Source organism: Neodiprion lecontei, chromosome 2 (genome assembly GCF_021901455.1).
Source record: "Neodiprion lecontei isolate iyNeoLeco1 chromosome 2, iyNeoLeco1.1, whole genome shotgun sequence".
NCBI lineage: Eukaryota > Metazoa > Arthropoda > Insecta > Hymenoptera > Diprionidae > Neodiprion > Neodiprion lecontei.
Window position 1 is genome coordinate 17,286,981 of NC_060261.1, and position 24,549 is coordinate 17,311,529.

The following is a 24,549-nucleotide window of genomic DNA, read 5'->3' on the forward strand; positions in this document are numbered from 1 at the left end:
CTATTTTCAGTTTCACGATGACAACGGCACGTTTCTAACGTTTTGCCCGCGATAGTTATTGGTTATGAAGAACACCTTTTGCCGACGTGGTCAGCTACTTGGTTCGTAATACGCGAAACTGCTAATACCCCCAAACCCGGCCAGACCCTGCAAACTGTTACGAAAAAAAACCCAGGGTTATAAGTCTTTATACCATATCACGGCCTTATAACAGGTCTGGGCACTCCGGTTGTAAAACCGTGCTCGAAAATGAAGCCGATGTTGTGAATTTTCGCCGCTAGCGCTAGTGAGGGAGAGGCCTACTTAGTACGCATACACCGGCCTCGGAGATTGCAGCGCTCCGATCTTTGGTGCACAAATTGAGAAACACAGGCTTCAAGACAGTCACGCTGCGTTATATGGGGCTTGGGTGCCCTCAGTGGACCCAATTGATCAGCGCCATTTGCAATTTTGACGGGTCCGTTTCGAAGCGGGTAATTCAAACCTAAAACTAACCAGCTTCACGCGAATATTGTTCGATGGCGACGGTAAAATAAAACAAAAGTGCGGTAAACGGTAAAGCCTAGTGCCTAATACTAAGAAAAAAGTTAGTGAATTAATAAAAATGGTGAAGTACTTGTACGGTGGGAAAAGTTCAAGTCACAAGCGAACTAATCACAGGTTCACTTTTGCGCTTGCTTCAAATTGTTACTAATGTTTCAAGTCGCCTATTTGTAAGTAACGAATTTTATTGTGCCGATTTATTTTTTACTTTCCAAGGTTTTATAATGTGTTTGATCACTGATACTAATAAATTTACTACCTATATATTACTAAAATAAATGAATTCTATTAATGCTAAAGAGATACATAAATAAAGCTCAAAAGTCAGAAATTATATTTCCATCGTCCGTAGCCAATATCCTTTTTCTTATTGGAATTCTATTTATCGGCATTTTTTAACCCGAAATACAGGCCTTTTTAAAAAAAATCGCGTTTATTGGTTAATCAAAAACCCCAAGCTTGCCCTTTCCTCTGACCCCCCCCCCCCCCCCCTCCCCCCGCAGCTTACATGCCTTCTGATGGTTCCACTCTGTAGCACGTAGAAAGCACGAGAAAGAGTCCACTATCCAGTCTACATAGAGATCAGTGATGGTGATACAATTAAGGTGCGCAAAAAATATAAAATTCAGGCATGGGGTGGTCGAGAAATCGTTAGCCCGATCGTTAAAAGATAAAAATAAATACGACTACATTTTTTGCCTGCAACTACAGCATCTGATGTCCTGAGAATTGAGATACATACACGTATACATACAATAAGTAGGTCTAGTATTGACTAGAATCAGTCACAATTTTTGCAAAAATCAAAACAGTTACCTTTTTTTTGCATTTTTTAGTTCATGACAACTTTCTGGTAATTGTGCTGATAAATTAGCTCCGATTGAGCCTTAGTTTCCGTCTCACAAGTAAAATCCGGTTGTTCTACCTTCGCTCATTTCATTATACTTATCAAGAAACAAAAAGTTGCCATTTGTTCACCAACTTTATTATTATCAAATTCTTACAGTACTTGTTATTAGGAAAATTATATTAAAAACCTTTGCATAGAAACACTTTGAATATTAGAAAATCAGTAATTTATCGCAAAAGATTCGAATTCAGTGACATTCTATTATTTGCATGCATCGCAATATTTTTCTTTTTGTCCGTAGAAAAAGCAGTATTGCAAGGCTAATATAGGCATGGAGCATGAGTGAATCAGATCTCAATACATCGAACGTGATTCAAAGTGGGTTCACCGAGAAGAGGATTACTCGCGTAAAATGGAAATTTTTCCATCCCATTGCAGGCGGCTCCGTACGCGCCATCCTTATTAAGAGCAATAACTCCACCAACGAATTTTGGATAATGCTGAGCTATGCGACGAACTGCTGTCTCAGCAGCATGGCTTGGAGCCGCTCCGCGGCGCATTTCTTCCACTGCTAGGAAGCTGAAAAACGGAAGTTATTCATAAACCAAGGCGCAGATTAAAACTATCATGATTAAATAAAGTAATCAATCAATATAATGAATTGCATCAAGACAAGCAATGCTTGTATTGAATTCTCGTCTGATCAATAACAATAATATTACACGAATCATCTGCAGAACACATGTCTACGTTTCTCAAAGGGACATATACACCTCTGAAAAAGTAATATAGAAAAGAGCTATTGTGTCAAAATAAAATGTTTTGATTTGATCAATTCACACCCACCTTTATTATAACAGATTACTGATACTTTACAGTAACATTCATTAAGACCAAAAGGAAAAAAAGTGGTTGTTATAGCATACCCACTGCATCCATGCATCAACAACTTCTGAAATGTCTTGGGAGTATTTAACAATCATGCGATTTCATAGAAAACGAACAATATCCAAACAATTTAATTTTTCAACCTATAACTTCTAAGTTGTTTTTTGCAGGGTTTGGAATAATTTTGAGAAAAAAAAAGTATACTTCACTCTAAAGTATATAATTCCGTTCATATTTGTAGATGTCATTGGTTTGCACCAAAGTCGCGTGATTATAGAATATTCTCACTAAATTTCCGAAGGTTAAGATATATGACGTAATGGGTAACCTGCCGAAAATGTTTATGTGATAAACCATAAGATGTTATGACCGAAATCAACATTTAATTTATTACATGATTTATCTAGTAAAAAACGAATCACAAAAACGCGAATTATCAGCTATACTAGATCAAAAATCATATAGGCAACTGTAGATCATGTATTAATTACACGTCGATTTCGGTCACAACATTATATGATTTAAGACACGGACATTTTCAGTAAGGTACACTACGAGGACGATTTTTTCTTTCTTTGACTTCAGCTCCGCGAGATATAATTACGTGAATCTCTAATTTTCAGAAATTCTATTATAAAATACTCTCAGCTGTTATATCAAAACTGAGTTAATCAAATATTCCATTTCGTGACAAGAGCCTTTTGAATATTATTTTCTTTTAAGGTATATATGTCCCCAACCTGGGAAGAAAGCGCATCATAACATCTCCGTCTCCTGTTCCAGCGGCAGCCCCAACTTCTTGGTCAGCATAAGAACCAGCCCCTGGAATCGGAGAGTCTCCAATGCGCCCAGGAATCTTGTTTTTCGCTCCATTTGTAGATGTACCAGCAGCAATGTTTCCATTGATATCAATTGCAATCATGCCAATAGTGTCATGGTTACTTTCGTCGATAGCTTTATTCGACTTTTTAGGCTGGCTGCTGCTTCCAATTTCATTTGGTGTCAACTTATATGGGCCACAATAGTGCTTAGGATCTGGTGAAACATTCTGAAATAAAATGAAAGTAATTTTTTGAGTATTGATGTCAGGTTTAGTAGAAAAATGCTGTATCATTACTGCTTTTTCTCAAATTGTGTAATATCACATTATTGTAGTTACTGAATAGCTTTTCCAACAAACCTTCCAAAAGTTTGGCTGACAGTTGTTGGCCTTCCATTTCAACCACATATTCTTAGACTCAGGTGTTTGTAGGTCTTCTTCAATAAAGCCCATTTTGACTGCAAAGTCAGTGGCCAGTTTACCTGATAATAAAGTATGTTCTGTATGATCTAGAACTTTACGAGCGACTGAAATAGCATTTTTTATTCTTCGCAGGCCACCAACCGCACCGACATCCATTTTGACGCTAGAAGCAGACAAGTGGAACACTGAGGTTAAGAGTCAAATTCTCCTGATTTAAAAAGATACTATACTCAATCTGTATCGTCAGAGTAAAATTTCACTCTTTTTTACCATTATCAAGGTCTACATATCAGTAATGCTAAAATACCACATTCATCAAAATGCTACATCTAATCCCGAACAACAATATACAAAAACTTTTTTGTTTCTAGCGAGAATAAGACTTACAATAAGTGGTAATTCAATTGCATAAATGCATTGTTTGGCATTATCATTGCACAAAACAAAGTTTCTTTTTGACCTTCGTAATCAGTACTACATGTAGAATTGCACTGACTATGGTATTTTCACATCAATGGTGCATAGGCTTTGATAGTAGTCAGAATAAGTTACATTTAATACAATTGTACTCTTACTCTTACGGACGAATGGGCTGTACTATCACCGTCGAAAGTTAGGAAGAGATAAAAAAATCATTTAAAAAATCTTCAGCAGTGTTATTTGTGGCAATAAGATGATGATCATGAATGAAACAATATTCCTATTATATAAGAAAAATAGTTCTGAGCATACTCGAATAAGACCAGCAAAGATATCAATGATTTGAGAAAGGTTTATTAATTAGAATGTTCGAAATCATTGAACTGTGGTACTCTTGATTCGATTCTAATATTTTTGCGCTTTGTTTATGTGTACTTACAACGTATTTTCAGAATAGATTCAGAGATTTTGGTTCATATGGTACGACAAACGTTCATCACACTTACATTTACAGATTATTACTGTAATATAAGTAATAAATTAAGATTTCTTGAATATTTTCCACATAATCTGTGGGAATCTGATCAATGAGCAAAATGAACCTAAAACCTTTACAATCAGATCAAAAACACTATAGTTTAACCGTTTTGAACATTCCAAGTCTAAAACTTTTTCTCGAATTGTTGATATCTTAATCCTCCACGGAACCCGTTTTTTACTGCTTCCGTCGAACCACTAGTCTTTTATGTCCTGTCCTATTTTTCTGTACGTTACAGGTTTTTTAAACATCTGAAAAAGTTCATGGATACTCCCTAGTGTCTGCTGTATGTTCCAATCGTTTTTAGAATGAAATGTATGAAGACTTTTTCAATAATAATCGGAATTCACACTATAACTTCCAAAAACAAGAAATGAATTTCGTTAAAAAAAATATATATCTGCAGTTGTGGATATAAAAGAGGGAGTGTGGTTTTATGCAATTAATATTAAAGTAGTTTATAAAAGTATAATAACTAATTACATAATGAACAGTGCGGCATGTCCTATTAACAAGGAGTCCAGGAGTAGAGAGGGTTAGATTGAATCTTGGCGCATACGGTCCCGCGCGAGCTCGTCTCGCTACGCAAAACTATCGCTGGCCAATAGATGGCTCGTCAAGTTTCATTCGGGCCATTAATCAAGATTATGAATTTGTCTATATATTACAACACGCCTCCTTAAATTTATAATCTTGATTCTAACATAATTAGCATTACTTTGGAACTGTTAAATCACTCTGAGTTTTTCTTGATTCTTTATAAATTTTATCTTATCTAGACTCTTAGTTAGCATATCCGCTATATTTGAATTTGACTCTATTTTTACAATGTCAATTATTCCATTTTCATAATTTTCATTTATATAATGATATTGCACCTCGATGTGCTTTGAGTTTTTTGTAAAATTTCCAAACTTTGCTATCGCGATTGCGCCTGAATTATCTTCATATATTTTTATCGGTTTATGAAACTTTACATTAAACATTTCGCTTAACAAATTTCTAACGAACAATATTTCTGTTGTTGCTTCTGACATAGCAGTATATTCTGCAAAAGTTGAACATTTTGTTTCTGTACTCTGTTTATGAGTTTTCCAGAAAATGAAGTTTCCATACAATCTTATTACAAAACCCGTTGTAGATTTTCTATCTACATTATCTCCTGCGTAATCAGAAACTACCATGCAATCTAACATTTCACAATTTATATTATTGTAATATGTTAGTTTTAAACCTTTGGTCTTATACAAATACTTTAGAATTCTCATTGCATATTTGAAATGTGTTTGGTCGAAACAACTTTGATATCGACTCAAATAGTTTACACTGAAAGCTATATCTGGCCTTGTGCCTGTGCTGATAAACAATAATTCGCCGATTAAATTTCTATATTTTATATTTTCATTGATTTCATTTGCTTGTTCTAATTTAAGATTTGTCTCCATTGGAGTATCGTATAACTTAGAATTTTCTAAATTGTATTTTACAGCCAATGATTAAATATACGTTGCTTGACTTAAAGTCATTTTACCCTTATCTTTGTTATAATCAATATTTATTCCGATATAATTTTTAATCTTTCCTAAATCTTTCATTACAAATTTTTCCATTAGACTAGCTTTAACTTTGTTTATTTCTTTTTTATCTTTGCAACAGATCAAAAGATCATCTACAAATACTAATATATATATTGGATCTTTGCTTGTATTTTTCACATATAAACAGTAATCATAATTACTTCTTACAAAATTTAATTTTTCGATAAACTTATTGAAACAGTCATACCAAGCTCTTGGACTTTCTTTTAGACCATAGAGTGCTTTTTGCAATTTACAAACTTTATTGTCCCCTGTTTCGTAACCTTTTGGTTCGTTTATATACACTTCTGATTTTACATCGCCATTTAAAAAGGCTGTTTCAACATCCATTTGTTCAATAAATAGATTATTTTTGCAGCTGTATGACAATAAAATTTTCAATGTTTGCATTCGACCCACTGGTGAATAAACATTTTCAGTGTATTCCCTTTGTTGGAATCCTCTTGCAACTAATCTTGCTTTATAAACATTATTATCTTTCCTTTTATAGACCCATTTGACATCAATTACTTTTTTATCTTTTGGTCTTTCAACAATTTTCCATGTATTATTTTTCTTTAAACTATCTATTTCAGAATCCATTGCTATTTTCCATTTTTTACTATCACTGGAGTTTAACGCCTCCTCGAAAGTATTTGGTACATTTGCATCAACATAATGAACATAAATAAAATGTGATACAGGATTTCCGTATCTGTTTATAGGACTTTTATTTCTGTGTGATGTTCTTTTTACTGTTGCATTTTCATCACTTTCACTTTCAATATCATTTTGATTTGAATTAATTCTAGTTCTATTACTTCTACTTTCCTCGAGAGGATGAGTAGAAAGTAAGGGATTGTTTTCATTTGAATCATTTTCATTGATTCCAAACGCTTCCTGATCTGAGGTTTTAGATTCTCTATTTTCCGAATCGTTATCGCTTTCTTCATCAAGTTTTTCCAAACATATTATTTTAGTATTTTCTTCAACAATTTGTATATGTCTAGCATTGATTACTCTATTATTTACTAGAACTCTATATCCTTTTTCAATATATCCTACTAGTACGCCTAATTGTGCTTTGTCGTCCCATTTACTTTTTCTTAACGCTTCCGGAATTCTAACAAAAACTCGACTTCCATAAATTTTCAAATTTTTTACATTTGGTTTTTTTTTTTTAAATATTTCATAGGGAGTTTTATTCTCCTCCGTATTTGCAATTGTACGATTTTTTAAATATGCTACTGTTTTCATAATTTCTGGCCAATACCTTCTATGAGTAGTTGCCCTGTTGATTGCTGGAATAGTCTTCTCTGGATTGACTTTGTCCTCTGCCTCGACCTCGGTGATTTCCACCTCTGTAATAGCCTCGCTGTTGACTTCGCTGTCCTTGATTGACTTGAGAACCTCTGCCTCTGTTGTTGTGTTGTCCCTTTTTACAGTCTTTCTTGTGATAACCTCGTATACCACAGTTGTAGCACTTATCTTTTGTTTTTGCACCGAATTTGCTGACATTGCTTTTATTGTTTGTGTCGTTCGAATTCAAATTCTTCTCCTTTATTTTGGACTTCAAGTAATCAACGGTTCTTTGCTCTTCTGGTATTACATCAAGAAAGTCGCCAATATAACTGTAGCTTGGTGGCAAAGCTTTGATCAAATATCTCATTTTTTCTGATTCGTCTATCTTTCCTCCAGCTGCTTTAAATTCATTTGTTAATTTTTCAAACTCTACAAAAAATTCTTCTATTGACTGGTAATTTGTCAATCTAATATCATCGATTTTTCCTCTGCACATTATTTGCAGTGCTGTTGATTGTGTCGTATACATTTTATCAAATCTTGTCATCATTTCTAATGCTGTTTTGCATTCACCAACGTATTCTAATTGTTTATCAGAGATTGAGCTGACTATTAGCGTTCTTGCTTTTAAATCCATTTCTATCCAATCTTCTTCTTTATTTTTAAACTTATTGGTGATATTACTAACTGCTGAATCTTTACACCTTTTGTATTCCAGTAATAACATTATTCTGATTTTCCAACTTGAATAATTTGCCCCGTCAAAAATGGGTATCATAATATCTTCCATCTTAACTTGCTTAGCCATTTTCGATTCACTTATACTTATATTTTCGTATATTAAATTTTCAGAATAACAACTTTCTTAGCTTTTTCCAAATACACTTGACGAATTTGATTTCTTGTTTGATTTTCTAACTTAATATCTTTGACTTTTAATTCGTGTTCTCGATTCACTATCTGTTTTATCCACGAAAACATGTGTTTTACTTCAAAATGAATTTGATCTATACTCGCGCTTCATCACTTATTTCACAGTTCTTTCCATTTTTAGTTAAATTAACACTTTATCTTCTTGGTTGCGTGTATATTCTTTTACTTTAAATTTAAACCACAAACCACACTCTGCTACCATGTGGATATAAAAGAGGGAGTGTGGTTTTATGCAATTAATATTAAAGTAGTTTATTAAAGTATAATAACTATTTACATAATCATTCGAATATGAGGTAATTTTCATTAGCATCCTGACTATCGGAAATATGCTCTTCAGTTTCCTCTCCATATGCTATACCTTATATTTCGAAGAATATTTTCATAAATGACACCGTATTTATGTAAGTAACTCAAGAAACCTTGATTGATAAACACTTGAAAATAGTCGAAAAAATTGAACAAATAAAATTTACTTACTATTGCAAAACACTAACACCGTGGAACTCCTGAGTCTTTCAGGGCACACAATCAATTTGCACTCTCTACTAGTTAACAAAAAACTGCCGGACTTGGTCATCTCTTGGCTTTCGATTCCCTACTACCAATAACTTTTTTTAGAGAGTGGGGCCATCAGCCCTTCTTGCATTTTGGAGATATTTAATGATAAAATTTGGGTTATACCTCAAAAGACCCGGGATTACTGTGGAGGATTAACTAGTGTTATTCTATAACTATAAATAACAATAGTTATATATAACTATTGTTATTTTTTTTAATATTTTCTCTCTTTTTCGAATTTTTGATTCAGACTTTCATTCATTCTAAAATCAGTGAATAATATGCTAATGATCAATATTTATACCAAAATGTCATAATCACCCATCCATTATCATTGCGTCCAACGTTGTCTCGCCCATCTCGTCGGGACTCCCGCCAAATCCAACTGTCGTCCGGCATTGAAGCTGCTCGCACAAACTGCATGCTATTTCTATAGCATCTAGCGAGCTACGTTTTTTTGTGTACAGAATATTCCATGCTGAAAATAAAGTAAGATTATGGTTATTTCATGGATATATTTCCCCTAATAAGAGTTTAAGATAAGACACTGGGAAAGTCCTGTTTATTGTTTGTTAAGATGCATTGCATTATATTGATACTGCATTATAGGATAAATATAACTTGAAAGTATTTTATCATTGCAGTATAATCGTTGCAGCCCAAAAATCAACAAAGCAAATCTTTGTTAGAGATGTTTATTAAACTTTTGAGTCATATGGGATTTTTCAAAAAAAGGGTAGAAACTAACTTAAAACCGATTAATTACAATAATGTGAAGATAAATGATTAGAATGCCAATTATTAATATTCACCAACAACACAAACATATTTACATTTGTCAAGATAAACATAAAACGTAAAATTTCAAGTCGAATTTCACAGTGCTGTTACACTATTTGGAGAAAAGTTTTATTCTGAAACAATTAGAAGCGAATAATGAATAAAAAAGCACAAAATTCAAGTATAAGTAAGTCTTAATGTAACGTAAAATTCAAGTAAGAAATTTCTTCATCGTTGGTTGTACCTTTGTCTGTGGCGTTCCAGTAATCCCATGTTGTTACAACGAGTGGAGTGGTTTTAGTAAATGTTTGAATCGAATTCGCCGGTAAGCAACCCGTAGCTACTATTAGTGTTGTAATAAACAAATTCAAAATTCTCATTATGAAAATGTCTCGATGCGATCGTATTTCAAAAAGGAATTGCTCGAATCGTGTGTGACATTCAAGGAATTCACATCACCTCTGCCGTTACTGTTGTTTCAGCACGACAAACATGCCGTATGGATAAGGATGAACAGGGATTAAACATGATAAACATACGATTGCGATTCAATTGTCAGTTCTGATTGGCTTATTTGACACGATTTACAGATCTTCATTACGAATGTAGTTGTGTACTCTGTTTTAAAATACATGCTGTTTGTCCAATGATAACTGTGGCTCAATCAAGTTGAATAACCATAGAGATAATAACAAATGGAGTGGGCAAGATGCAGGGGTTAGCATAGTACAAAGGTTGTGCGAATAAAAAGGGAAAGCAAATTGAAGTATACCTCTATCTATCCTTGTTGCATATACATTTACACATGCGCAGAAGAGAATCAGAATGATAGACTATTCAAAACTGCTTACGTTAATGTTGCAATTTTTCATTTGTAACTTTATTCAATTTTCTAAAAAGGTAGGTAGGGGTACTACCTTGATTTTTTGTCTTTGTTTTTATCACTAACTGGCTGTATCATTCACTTACCCACTCTATTTGTTGTTATCTCTATTTATATAGATAATTCTGGCTCGTTGACTAAAGTCGTTGACTGAAAACTGTTATTTTCCATAAACGCCCGCCTCAATCTCCGGTGAACCCTCCGAGAAATATGCAGCATAGAAAAATTAATGTGTACATAATCACCTAAACAGCACATTAACTTTTATTATCATCACACTTGTTTCATTAGAATATTACATAATGCGATACAATATTTATTCCGTGTGAATTGTATTTATAGAATATTAAATAACTTGATACGATACATATACCGTGTATAATTCTATTTTGGTGTGGACAGATTTCATCATTGACTGACTACTCTTACCGATTGAATTATTTTTGCATTGAAGCAGAATTTTCTGCATTTTATACTATAGAATCGGTAGTTAAAGATACTTTTTTGAGTAATATATTTGGTAATTTTTACTAATTTTATCCAGTCCTACTGGAGCGCATCGGCATCTTTTTGTTTCGCTACAATTTCGAATTCACCGCTCGTCCACATAACCTACAAGTCAGATGCATCATTGTTTTTCCAGTTTTAACGAAAACTATGAAGGAGCAAATTGCGAGGTTTGCGGGGAAATTATTAGATTATTCGCACCTCAATTCGTCTAAGAGATATATCAAAGTGAATTCGGCCATACTTCGCCTTGAGAAAACCCTCTTTTCATTTGTTTCTGATTCATTCGCAAACAATGCAGAAGCAATTTATCAAAATAATACAGTAACAATGAGTAATTAAGATAATATATAGGAGTAATTAAGGAGCAGCTCAAAGCTCATCCCTTAGAGCATGTACAGTATAAGGTTTATCCTGTTTCGGTGGCATAAAGAACGTCTGGGCACCAATATTTGTTTGAATATGGCGCCACTTTACTGGAAATGTTACCCACTCACGGTACCTGCAACGTTTTTTAGGATTTTCTCGAAAACCGCATGGGAGCAAATAATAAAGAATAGAGAGCAATTAAAAGCAATTGGGGAGAAATTTTTTGGCATAAAATTTTTTAACACATTCGAAGGTCGCAGGCCAACTCTATATAGTACTAGAGTTCAGTGGTCGCTGCAGCTTGTAAGGACTCTACCCTTACCTACCGAGTATTTCGCCCTTTGAAGCTAGCTACTGATTAGTTGTTTTCTATTAATTCGTGTTCTTGCCGAGCTATTTTTAATGTCGACTTAAAAATCTGTAATCGACTCAGCCCTTGTTTGTTTCCCGAAATATTTTTGTCAGAAATTCGCTTTATCTCCTTTGAAATTAAGAATGGTTACTAAATTCGTAGGAAGACTGAGGTTATAGATGTTTTATTAAAAGTACGCAACCTAAATGACAGATAATGGCGAATCATTACGAAGTACCTAGCTGGTATGTTATTACGAGAAATTATTACATTATAGGAATTCATACAATAGTATCCGAATTACAAATGATTTGAGCTAAAATATTTTTCATAACAAGCATCTTCCGACCCAAAACACCAGAATGACAAACATTGTAAACAGGTTATGTTTTCAGGGCTGGCAAACCTCCGGTTGGTTTGCATTTGGATGTATTAAAGGATGATAAATTAATCCAGGTAATATCCTTATTCGCCTACTAGAAGCATTTAGTGTTTCAGTAATTTACTTCTCAAGAAGTGTCGATTCTCACGTTTTTAAAGAAACCGGTAAACTCAAGAACTTTTTTGTTTATAAAAGCTTTCTTTGATTATTATACAAATATTAGTTCTTTTCGCAGCAGGATTTCTCTACTCTTGTGGTTTTAGCCACCATATTCACTATATCACTGACGAATAACGCCATTTGAGACTCTTAGAGCCACTGAGAAGTATATCACTCTATAAATGAATTAAACTCTTCCCAGAAATTGATGGTGGATGAAAAGAAGTGCTATTTATTCGGCCGCAACCAGCAAATGAACGACTTCTGCATTGATCACGCCTCGTGTTCCCGAGTTCATGCAGCATTAGTTTACCACAAGCATTTGAACAGAGCGTTTCTAGTAGATCTTGGTAGCAGTGAGTATCACATATGGTGTTAATTATGTCATGTATTGATAATTTCAGGAGTTCCATTGTCCAAATCAATAGTTGTTTTAAATTTTATCATGAGATAGTCGTGCATGGTGAATGTATTAACCTATTATATTCGTAAACTACAAAGGTTTCTTTAAAAAAGCGAAAATTGAAAATCCTGGAATTTCAGATAAAATCTTCAATATCAATGCTTCATTTAAAATAACTTCGAAACAGTTAAAAATCTAACAGGTTCAAATTCGCTCTATGATGGCCTTTCAGAAGATTATTGTTTTTTAGTAGTCAATTCAATATTGTAATTTTTTGATCACAATTAATATCTGCGCAATTTTGTAAAGCTAAATGTTTAGCGATGCCAACATGATTTAAAAAAAAGTATTTCTATGAGTTTGTGGAAATCCCAGAAAAATGTCCTAGTGAAATGAGCCATTCTAGAGTGAAAACGAACCTACTACACTTTTAATTAATTTGCAGCAATTTGAAACAAAGCATCGATATCCAAGCTTTCGTTTATAATTGTAGCATTTTCTGTTTGCATATCTAAAGAAATTACGACTGACTATCTCGTAATAAAATGAATGAAAAGTATATATTTTTGGTCAACCAACCACCTTCAGCTTTTACTTCATTAATTTGCCTTAACAATTTTCAATTGCAGCACATGGGACTTACATTGGAAATATGCGGCTAGATCCCAACAAACCGACTCAGTTACCAATCGACAGTACTTTTCATTTTGGCGCATCCACAAGATACTACATTATTCGAGAGAGACCGCAATCTGGGGCAAGACCGATAATTGAAGAACTAGAAAAATCTTCCGAAGATAATGACGCCGGTGGCTTACTTGGGCTTCCGGAGACTGAAACTGAGCTTGATGTAAGATATGCCAAATAATAATCTTTAGTGAATAGTGAACATGAAGTTTGTATTACTTCTACGTTTTTTTAAGGTTATTGAAAAATTTTTTTGCTGTATAACTAACGCATTTTGAACTTTGGTTATATCATAATCAATTATCGTTCTACGTATTTATAGAATTATTTCAGAATCTTGACCGATACGGTATATAAAGATATGGTTCGTGAAATGCAGTTGAACTTTTGAATGTCATAACTAAGCATGCTTCTAATTCAAAATTTACTCCTACAGAATTTGACGGAATTTAATACAGCCCATAACAGACGCATCTCGATGTTGGGAATAACGGATGATGACGTTCATAAAGCGACGAGAAAGAGAAAAAAGAAGGGCATCACATTCAACGACGACGAGGAAGTTATTAATCCTGAAGATGTCGATCCATCTGTTGGTAGATTTCGGAATCTTGTACAAACGACTGTTGTTCCCAGTAAAGTAAGTCAATCTCCTTGGTATCACTTCCTAAGTTCCCAACGATCAATCAAAGATAAAAGGAGAAGAGAGACTTCCAAATCTCTCTTCACGTTAATATAAGCGTAAACACAGAGTATGGACTGTGCATATGGTGCTGAAATTGCGTTGTGCAAGTGCGAGGGAGATGGAGGTAGTTGCGGCTAATATCCATCTCTTTCTAACTAGGAATGTAGTGCTTGCACTGAATACCTTGCGCTTCAACAAAAAAGTTCCTAAAAAAATTCAGACTTTTTCTTGGCGAGTTGTGTTCTCGATTTTGTAATGCTTACCTACTATAAATGGAACTAATAGAATAAAATATTTGATAGTAGTAATTAGGGCTGCGCATTTAATCAGACTTCGATTAATGGAATCGTTCACCCTTTCAATTATTCTTTTTGTCGATTGACCAATCAAACAGCCTTTTCAGTTCATTGTCGTCGAGATTAATTAGTATTTGTTAATATTTTCTTCTTTTAGCGAATGCGCATGGAGGGTGGCCTTATATCGTTATCGGAGGAAAATCATCACAATATGATGAAACATCTTCAGCCAAGTTCTGTTATGCCACAACTCTACCATGATTTACCTCCAGAACAGTTCTCTAACGCACATTCGTCGATGTCTAGTAACCCGTTTTCTACAGCACTGACATCACTGACTTCTCGCCTTGGTATAGCTTTACCAAACCCGGCTCCCGAGGTAGAAATGGCGCCGCACCAAATGCAAACAGAGGTGCCCCACATTCCAGATATATCAGGATCTTCGGAGCCACATTCATTAGAGCCTAAGAAAAAAAAGTACGCAAAGGAAGCTTGGCCCGGGAAAAAACCGATGCCTACTCTTTTGGTATAATTATAGACTTAACGGAATCCAGCTATCTCAGATCAGCGGTTATGAACGATCAATTCTCCTGTATCCGAAAGACCTTCTCAAAAGGATAAAGCAACTAATTTGGAATTAAATTTTTCTAGAACATGCACACGACTAAGTAATTCGCAATAATAAATCCGATTTTAAAATTCTTAATGTAGAATTGCGAACTTTATAAATCTGGATACCTTTAAAGTACTGAAACTAATTGTCCAAATGAATTCTGCTGTCACCAATCTGGAATAGCTATCTTAAGAATACAGACTAAATTCGTGAACTATTTACCTGATGAGGTTTAATATATTTGCGTGGTATCGTCCAAGTTTTCAACAAAAATTTCCTATTCAAATATAAACCATGATTGTATCGTCGTCGGTGAAGTGAAATATGTAAATAAAGTAATAAGAGATAAATAATTGATCTGTCGACAATTTTAAGTTCCACTCGTCTTTAAACGGATTTAATAGAGTAATCAAATATAGCGTAATATTTCGTACTGAAATCTCCTTTGGACCTTTCGGAGGTAAACAATTGTTGAAATAATACGAATTTTCCTATTTCAGGTAAATATATTTTAAAAATTAATGAGAAGTATACATTTTGTGATATAATAGACATGTGATGTAATTTGCGTTTATTCAGAAATTCAGTGTCAAGGAGCAAAGTATTGAATTCATAATAATATATCGAAGTAACAAGTGAAAGGTAAATTTGCAATCAGCGTCAGTCATCATTGTTCATCAGTATATTCATCAAAATGTTCAATACAAATTTTTCATATCTATTGTTAAGTGTATAAAGACAGTAAGAGGAACGATTGTCTCGTCTTTTATTCAATAAACCTCGTCAGAAATCAACGTTAATCCATTGCTATTCCATACAGGTGTTGTGTAGATTTTCAATGTTACAAACGCAAGTTGAATTCTAGCTCCAAATAATCAAGAGTATAATATTAAAGATCAAATTTTAAATTCAGTAGAAAAATAGAATGTATATTATTGAATATTGTTAATATAAAATTACTTTGTCAATCTAGCATGATTGTGACACAATGTCGTGATTCGCAATAGCAATGGGCCACGAAACCGTACTTTTGGAAACAAAGTCTCCAAGATCAGTTTTGATCTTAACAAATCTTCGTTTGAACTCGATACCGCATCCTTTGGACAATCTAAAGTCTACGAGTATTTTCCCATCCATATCAACGATATTTGCTTTGAAAACAAGAGGCATTTTCCGTCTATCAACAGTTGCAACTGTGATCTGAAAGAAGATATTAGCAGAATTTCAATTATTTTGATGAAAAAAATTTCTTGTGATGCGATTTGTTAGAATTTGTAGGTAATCTATGATCAGTGTAACTTTTAACTTTTATCTCAAACTTGACTCAAGTTACCAAAAGGTTTATTTAGAGTAGTGCAATAACTTACAACACCAACTTCGCTGACTCGACACGTGTATCCCTCATTTTCCAAAACAGATAACAGCTTCTTTGCAAAGTTGTCACCGTCCATTTTTACGAAAAATCTAGTCATACGGCGTGCTAATTTTTGAAAGGTGTTCTGTCAGATAATAAAAAATTTCAATTAATTCAAGGATAGTTTTCTGAAATTATAGTTTTTCTATAACTTTAAAAATGAAACATTTTGTCGACTTTCTCACCTGACTTGCGCTCTGCGTATGTTGAGTGGTTTGTAATGGCGTGCATAGCAATAAATCCTCTACGTCTGTAGGCTGGGAAAAAGAAAATCCTGGCCTTTGTTCAAAGTTCATACAGTCCATCTTGTTTATTTCAATACCGGGCATCTCAGGTTGCGACAAACAGAATCTAGACACATCGTTGCCATTCGCTGAACACCGTCGCTTTGGTACATTTCCATCCACCACGTCACTTCCCACCAATTTCCCATCTGCAATCCCACAATCGATATGTAAATTCTTTTGAATTGTGTCATGCTCAAATTATTATCAATTTATTAACAATCAAAATGATGGTAATTTAATCTCTGTATCGATGATTTAGCGAATTAGTCAGAGTGTTTAGCTCTGGATTTGCAAGGAGGACAATTAGACGATCTTAGCTGTCGTCCTGACTTCGGTATTCTAGCTTTATGAAGTAGAAAAGTCATACAGCTAGATAACCAAAGACAGGACAACAGAAATTCGATTTTCTTCTTCTGAACTGTGCAGATCAACGTGATGGCGGATAATCCAAAGAATTGGTTGAGTAAGCCGATGTTCTTTGCTTTGGTAATCTAGCTTTATGATCTTTAATTGAAATCATACAGCTGTATCACCAAAGAAAAGGCAATAGCTATTTGAAATCTTCCTTCATGGTATCGCAACTCACTGAAAAAACAAACGATGATTCATGCCAGCTAAAAATATAACAGTCAGAGTCATTGCACAGGTGTCTTCGATCAGTTAATAATGTTTAAAAATATTAATAAGTCTAAATTAAATAAATAGTTGATTCCAGACATTGTGAGTTACTTACTTTGTGCACAACAGTCAACAATTAACAATGAGTAGCTCTATAGGCCGAAGTATAAAGTGTTCACATAGTTGGGTACCGAGTTGCTTTGAGTATAGACTATTTACTCAGAGTCACTCAGTACCTGACTGAGGAAACACCGGATTAGTTTTCCTGCTGCTTTCTTCAAATCCAGTCAATGTAAAGTCATACAAGTAATATTGTATTCAATTCACTTAAAAATAAACTTTTACAACTCGAACAACTAATGAATTACAGTCTTTCTCACCTTCGTGGTATTTAGCAAGCATCCAATGATGTTCCTTGATTTGTTTCAAAGTAAACCTTGTCGACGGTAAATGATTGAGAACTTTTTTGGCTAGCGAAAGTGAAGTATTGTCCAGTTTACTCCAAGGCGTGAGTGTAAGTTTTCCCTCCTTCCACGCTATATATTCAGGACACTCTGCCAAGGGCTGATCCCATGGCAGTTCTATATTTCATATACGGACCATTTAGAAACTAAGGAGTGTAAGTTAAGCATTAGAAATATGAATGATAAGAGAAAACCGGTGAGGGTATGGTTTAAAAAATTTTTTTCCTCTCCAAACTATCAAGTGCATTTTTCATAACTGGTAAATTTACCTCCGGCTAACATGGCGACAAGGATAATTCCGCAAGACCAGATATCCGCGGGTTCTGCATGATACGGCCGATCTAGTACTTCAGGAGCCATGTACGGCAAAGTTCCGCATCTCTTGTCCAAGCAGCGTTCTCTGCCATTCAATCTATACACCGTTGCCATACCAAAATCGGTTACTTTCAAATTGTCATTATCATCGAGAAGCAAGTTCTCTGGTTTCAGGTCTCTATGCGCCACACCTCTGCTGTGCAGGTATTCAACTGCAGATATTAATTGTTTGAAGTACTTCTGAGCTTCCCATATAGGCATTCCTATGTCCGGTTCTATATCAACAAAATTACAAATAGACAAAGAAAGTTTATGTGAAAATAACGAGACTGAAACATGAAGCTGAAGTTAGTAACATTATTGTAATGTCTAACGTTTCGGAAAATCGTTATTTCACAATTGCAGGAATGTTTGAAATCTAGAAAATCACAATAAGACAACACGTATTCATATTTTGAAAACTTAACTAATTTACAGTCACTATAAAATCGCGAAAGAATGATGTTTTGTCCCAATGTTTTGCATTAAAGTTACCAAGTTCAGCTTCATACTTTTCTATATCCATTGTCACAGAGTTCAAGAAAAACTTTTTGCATTAGTTTTTTCGAATATATGTTTCTTTTGTATGTTTCATGACTAGAATTTAAAATGGTGAATCGCTGTGCTGTGTTGAGTGTTGAAAAATTCTATTCCTTGATTTCAAAACTTCATTGCACTAATTTTTTACTTGCACGAATATGTTTCCCAAAGTCTAATGATATTACCCTAGATTTCTTTACAATTTTCAAGTTCTTTCCTGAAATCATCAACTTTACAAAAACTTACTTACAATCATCAACTTTATGAAAACAAAATGAAGTTCTCATTTTACAGTAAATTAGCTATAAAAAGCAGTTTGAAGAGTTTTGCATGTAAGTAACAGATATAATGTATTACCGATGCGGTCAAATAGTTCTCCTCCAGCTGCGTATTCTAAGAATATATATTCCATTGCAGGCTCGCTACGTTGTCCAAAGTAATGAATAATATGCGGATTTGATAACATTCGATGGATGGTAGTTTCCTTGCGAACATTCTGCCGAGCATCTGGGTGCTTTTCTAAGTCGATCATTTTCATCGCTACAGCTTCTCCCGACGCTCTGTTGATCACCAGTTTTACCCTACAAAGATCGGAAAGTAAAAACTTTGAACGTGAAATATTTTCCAAACGACATTACGAGAAACCATCGCAATACCGTACAAAACAACTTTAATAATCTGCAGAATCGTTTAGTGAAAAAAGATCAAGTTACGTGGTATTTTAAACACCCAATGAACTGAAATGGGTTCTTGAATCTCGTTCCACACATTTTGATGCAAATATAATTGAACAACTTTTGATTCTACATTGTGAATGAGTTTTCTTTCATTTTCAAGACAAAAGATGTTTTCAAGACGACATAGTTCATTGTATGAGTTTCTTTCTCACTGGTGTCGTTTCGCTCTTAGTTATTAACTGGGTTGAATTTCATTACCATATAAAATTATCTGTAAAGAAAGTAACATCATCGCGCGGTTGAAATTTTGTGCTTTTTCTAGAATAAAATAAGCGCGATGCTGTGTTCATTGGCTATATACACTTTAAAATTTGAATTTTGCCACGAAAATTTCTGAATTTGTTACAGGTTTCATATAAAAATTGTACCAAATGTGTTCATGTTTTGAGGCCGTATCGAGAAAAAAGAATTGAAAAAAAAAAAAAAAAATTTAAGTACAAACTGGGAATAATTGTTAATTTTTTATCACGATCTTGATATGCCAATTTTAATATTCATAATGCCGACTTTAAAATAAATGAATCAGAATCTTTTGTAATCCAGGCATATAAAGAATAATTTTTTAGATATTCAGAAGGAAATCAACAATTTGGAAGAATCTATTCTAATCAAATTATAAATCTAATCAAATCGATTCTAAACAAATAATTTTTACCTAAAGGACAGAACCTCAAGTTGACTTCATTTTTAGAACAATACAATCGAGTGGCATACAAAACTTGAAAAATATTTTATATCTTGAGTAAAATGAAAGCAAGAAAGAATATCATGAAACGTTTATTTGAGTCCATTTGAACTCTGCACTCTGGAATTCCCAACGACTCAGAGGAAACTGGTGAGAGATACGATTCACCGAAAAATTTATAATGGTCACATGACGTGTAACAGAAAATTGAGAATATGTGGAAAGTGTGAATGATGACTATAATACCTTATAAATCGATTCTGGCGGCGCAAATAACTGATGTAGATTACAAATCAAAAGTTAAGAGAGGACGACCCATTTAAAAATATTTCCAGCATTGCAATTTACCAAATTATGGTACATACGAATTAAACAAACTCTGTACTATGTAATAAAAATGAATCTAATGGATTTTGATTTACACAAGTCAAGATATCAACAATATGAAAAAGGATTCTTATAATTGGAATGTTCAAATGAGTAAACTCCCGTGTTTTTTCATTCAATTCTAATGTTTTGTGCTTATTTTGCTTGCAAACACGATTTCCGCGAATTGTGTAAAAAACAATTCAGAAATCTTCCATTTTGAATTGATTTCAGATGAATTCATAAAGAAGCTGAAGTTTGTAATGTTACTGTAACGAAACATCAGAAGATTTCATTGTTGTTCAATTTTAGAATGACTTTCAATGTGCTGGTTTTTTAAAATATTAATGCATTTTGTTTATTGTGCTTTACTAAATTTCAGGCAATCCTGAAGGTGTCAAGTAACGATTTTTCATAAACACGCATCGTTACAATAAATTTACGAACTTCAACTTCATAATTTACGGGGTTCCATGTTGATTTCAAAATAATTTCGTTGTGAATACGGGATTTGATGAGATTTCGTACAATTTCACATCATCGATTTTTTAAATAACTTTTTTACATGTCCATTATATTTCATTTTGAATCAATTTTATGACGGCTGGGAATGAATGTATCAGAATTCTAACGATTCCATATTTTGGTTTTTTATGTACATTACCTGTCTACATTTTGACTTTTCTATACTTTGATATTCTAAATTTTAAATTTCTATAAAATGGACTTTTGGTTTTATGAATATTTAATATTGTGACCCTCTTTTCTCTAATCTTTTTACATTTTCCCTCCACCCTGCATTTGCAAAAATACAATTTTTCATTCGTTATTTTCATATCTAATGCTTTTAGATTTAGGTTAACGTAGGTGTTACATGTAAATAAAATGAATTTCCACAGACGGATTAATTCGAGGATTAATTTCAAACACTGGTAATTAAATTTTCTATTCGTACTCAAAATCGAGATTCAATGGTTTCTCCAAGAATTGGTGATTTTTGTATATCAACTGGTATTTTAATTTTGATTCAAAACAAAGTTGCTACCCAAATTGTTTGTTCAGATATTGGAAACATACGTATATTCAAATATTTGTAAGTTATGAAAATAATTTTACTCTTTAGTATCGTAGCTACGATACAAATAGAGATACGAAAAAAATACTTTATTCAAAAAAATATGATTTTTTTTTCATGGAAATTTCTTTTCCAATGTATTCTATTTTAATTATTGCTTACCTTAAAAAGTTTGCAATCATAATTTACGATCCATTTCATAATTATAAAGAATTATGAGTTGCATCGTTACGAACATACCAATTTTGTGTCCGTAAAGAAACTTATCAGCAATGGTGGGAGACAATGAATATGTGAGGCTGAAGTAAAGAAAGAGAGAAAAAACATCTGTGACCTTAAACTTGTCTTTGATCTCGATATTAGTTGCTCATATCCAAAATACAAACTCTCTATTTAAAATTAGATGTTACTTACAAAATCTCAACAAAAAAACACAATCCAAAACTCGATTCATATCAACATCATTTTTCCCTCTTGTAGCACTCAAACTTTTAAATAAAACATCTGTTTGCATTTCTCAGATATTCACATGGAATGATTAAAACACCACACTGTATAAAACTCTTAAAAAGATTCCATACATTCCAGTAAGTCATTATTGCGAGTGCAGGCCTCGTGCGTATTGTGATGACGAAGATCTGGGTGTGAATCGAATCATTTGAAAGCAATTTTAAGAAATATTCATATAGTTTTGAAGGATCTTGATGCAATATCGAAGTCATTTTTTTTTATATGATTTCATATGATTTTAGCAAATTTTAAAGTGGTTTCATGGTAATTTTTAAGAGATTTTCTTATCAAATTCAATCATTTAAGTCAATTTCAGATGACTTCAATCGATTTCGTTCGAGTTCAATTGATCTAAGTTTCAGAAAAATATCAGAGATTGATCACTTCAAATGTGATAATTATAAAACTTTTCCTCGAATCGTTGGTATATCTTGGCTTGTGCTACTTGAATGTACTCAAATCATTTCTATCAGGTTGTAAGGATGATGTTTTATCCGTGTTTATCATCATGGGCCAAATAATACTGGAGATGTTTAGAATGGTTTTGTCTCCCGTCTCGGTTTTAATTACAATGATGCCCGATTCATCCTTTAAATATGTGAGATCTGTTTCAAACGCTAAACTCAATATGATTTCTAACAGATGAAAGAGGCGGGATGTAACAGAGAGTGAAAATAAAAGCGTAAGCAGTGATTAACGAGGAAAAATAATTATGAATACTCACTCGCCGTAGGCCCCCTCCCCCAGAGTGTGCCCTAAAGTCCAACCTTCCACGAAGTCCGACATCGTGTTTCTCGCATTCCTCTTTCTTCGTTACAGACAAAGAATCAATATCGTTCTCATTTCCGATCCTGCCGAATGAAATTTCTTTGTGATCGCTGTTGTCGAACGAACGACGAGGGCACTCTTTGATGGATAATAATCGCTAAGAGGTGCCGCTGATGCCGATAAAAAGGGACCAACTATTACGAAAAGTTCACTTCAAGCTTCTAAATTGTGACAGAAACTAGGGAAACACGTGGTAAGGGTGATAAAATAAACAGGGTAAACCGTTAGTGAGTCGATCTTCGAGCCGAATTTTACATTCCCGTTGTTACAGGTGATTATGGTGTTAGCGGCAGTTAAACAGCGCTATGAGTTTGTGAACGTATCATATTTTAACACCAATAGCAAGGAAATCGATTGCAAAACGGCGAATCCATTGCTCCTTTTACGAGGAAGGGAAGCATAGAACAGAAACTGATCGTAGAAAGTTTAATATGGCTGCTGGACCGATGTCTCCCTGCTTCTGTCAATCGATTTAAAACAGAGCCGCGATCGGCAGCTAAGCGAACTTGCGAATATCGAAGCCATTAAGCTACGTCCTATTATAGAGTGTCAACTTCAAGAAATATTTCTTGTTGGTGCGAAAAATATAGTGACCAAGATGGCTGGTAGTTGCTCTAGTTACTCTAATAACTAGGAACCTCAGTGTAGGAAAGATCGGTTACTGATCGAAGACTTCCGAAATTAGCTCCCAGTGCTGTTACGCACCTTTTATCTCTTTTGCGCTGCCGAGTTCGTGAGTAGCTCTGACTCTGTCCTAGGGATTTCTTAACGCAGCCGGCTAGTTTCGGAACGCACTCTATACCCAGGTAGCATTTCATGCAGCATCCGATCATGCAAGACCGTGTTCGGCAGCACTTTGCGGCAGAATTGTGCAAGGTTGATGCATGTTTCTGCAGAACAGGTGATCTTACAAATAAACCATGCGGGTCAGTCGAATGTCACTCGCTACAATATATTGACGACACGATTACTGTAATTCTACGCACGATGTCGAGCTGCAGCGCGAACCGAAACTTGCACGTGCTAGTGTCGTTAATGTTTTATGCGAATAAATACGCAAAACCCCGGTTTCCGATTGAATTATACTTGTGTAACAAATTTAGCAGCAAACAGCGGGAAACACGCGACTGATGCGTGTTTTTACTTACTGAGGCATATAAACCAATTATTATATACATCACTTCATATTATTTGATACGGTAAGTACAGTTTTGTAGTTATATTTTATGAAATCAGATGCGTTTCTTATAGAGATCCGACTACTTTTTTATATCCATCTAGGTACTTATATCCTTATTTTTCCATTGGTAAAGCTTCAGGTTATATTTTTCTGACTGTATTATTCTTTCCACGCACTTTATAAGAACATGTGTATTTATTTCGATTTGTGATTTACGGAAATTTTTTACCGTACTATCCATAGTCTTATATTGTCGAATTCCTTCATATCATCTGTGTAATTTGGATATTTTTTCCACATATTATTTCATACCTTCCACAAAGCCGATCCTGGCGAAGCATGTATGAATCATGCATTTTCTGCGGCAGGCACCTACCAGAAGGAAGCATACGTGGTCTTTTTACAATGCGGAAACAGACAGATAGTTGCCTGCCGGCAGGGTCATGCATGCGCACATGTGACGGTCAAATCACGAACTTGCAACAGAATGCTACCTGGGTATTACTATAAATAAACTACT

At 34.1% G+C, this 24,549-nt stretch overlaps 3 protein-coding genes across 5 annotated transcripts; 1 reads left to right on the top strand and 2 right to left on the bottom strand.

Moving 5' to 3' along the window:
- Positions 1-1,506: 1,506 nt before the first annotated feature.
- On the bottom strand, positions 1,507-10,167 carry LOC107221710 (N(4)-(Beta-N-acetylglucosaminyl)-L-asparaginase). Its single transcript, XM_015660804.2, has 5 exons — positions 9,880-10,167; positions 9,177-9,333; positions 3,462-3,687; positions 3,022-3,329; positions 1,507-1,972 (listed from the first exon to the last, which is right to left on the bottom strand). The coding sequence occupies exons 1-5, from the start codon at positions 10,013-10,015 to the stop codon at positions 1,741-1,743; spliced, it is 1,059 nt and encodes a 352-aa protein (XP_015516290.1). The 5' UTR covers positions 10,016-10,167; the 3' UTR covers positions 1,507-1,740.
- Positions 10,168-11,747: 1,580 nt separating this feature from the next.
- LOC107221711 (nuclear inhibitor of protein phosphatase 1) lies at positions 11,748-15,879 on the top strand. Of its 3 annotated transcripts, none has more exons than XM_015660807.2 (6): positions 11,748-11,991; positions 12,142-12,202; positions 12,490-12,643; positions 13,320-13,540; positions 13,814-14,017; positions 14,516-15,879. In XM_015660807.2, the coding sequence occupies exons 1-6, from the start codon at positions 11,963-11,965 to the stop codon at positions 14,888-14,890; spliced, it is 1,044 nt and encodes a 347-aa protein (XP_015516293.1). In that variant the 5' UTR covers positions 11,748-11,962; the 3' UTR covers positions 14,891-15,879. The 3 variants fall into 3 exon arrangements, with proteins under 3 accessions (XP_015516293.1, XP_046587105.1, XP_046587106.1); XM_046731149.1 differs by having other exon boundaries at positions 11,749-11,991; positions 12,129-12,202; XM_046731150.1 differs by lacking the exon at positions 12,142-12,202 and having other exon boundaries at positions 11,749-11,991.
- Positions 15,639-23,297, bottom strand: LOC107221706 (serine/threonine-protein kinase grp). Its single transcript, XM_015660801.2, has 8 exons — positions 23,072-23,297; positions 22,746-22,872; positions 19,006-19,229; positions 18,024-18,344; positions 17,671-17,871; positions 16,571-16,818; positions 16,339-16,470; positions 15,639-16,171 (listed from the first exon to the last, which is right to left on the bottom strand). The coding sequence occupies exons 2-8, from the start codon at positions 22,805-22,807 to the stop codon at positions 15,941-15,943; spliced, it is 1,419 nt and encodes a 472-aa protein (XP_015516287.1). The 5' UTR covers positions 22,808-22,872; positions 23,072-23,297; the 3' UTR covers positions 15,639-15,940.
- Positions 23,298-24,549: the final 1,252 nt, after the last annotated feature.

What these genes read in the sequence shown, in the direction of transcription:
- LOC107221710 (XM_015660804.2), bottom strand. Translation starts at nt 10,015, where the DNA reads ATGAGAATTTTGAATTTGTTTATTACAACACTAATAGTAGCTACGGGT. An exon ending in GACGCAATGATAATGGATGG is followed by an intron (nt 3,688 to 9,176) that starts GTGATTATGACA and finishes GTCTGCTTCTAG; the next exon opens with CGTCAAAATGGATGTCGGTG. An exon ending in GTCAGCCAAACTTTTGGAAG is followed by an intron (nt 3,330 to 3,461) that starts GTTTGTTGGAAA and finishes ATTTTATTTCAG; the next exon opens with AATGTTTCACCAGATCCTAA.
- LOC107221711 (XM_015660807.2), top strand. Translation starts at nt 11,963, where the DNA reads ATGGCGAATCATTACGAAGTACCTAGCTG. An exon ending in CATTACGAAGTACCTAGCTG is followed by an intron (nt 11,992 to 12,141) that starts GTATGTTATTAC and finishes TTATGTTTTCAG; the next exon opens with GGCTGGCAAACCTCCGGTTG. An exon ending in CGACTGTTGTTCCCAGTAAA is followed by an intron (nt 14,018 to 14,515) that starts GTAAGTCAATCT and finishes TTCTTCTTTTAG; the next exon opens with CGAATGCGCATGGAGGGTGG.
- LOC107221706 (XM_015660801.2), bottom strand. Translation starts at nt 22,807, where the DNA reads ATGTCGGACTTCGTGGAAGGTTGGACTTTAGGGCACACTCTGGGGGAG. An exon ending in GGGGAGGGGGCCTACGGCGA is followed by an intron (nt 19,230 to 22,745) that starts GTGAGTATTCAT and finishes CGATCTTTGTAG; the next exon opens with GGTAAAACTGGTGATCAACA. An exon ending in ATACGCAGAGCGCAAGTCAG is followed by an intron (nt 16,471 to 16,570) that starts GTGAGAAAGTCG and finishes ATTATCTGACAG; the next exon opens with AACACCTTTCAAAAATTAGC.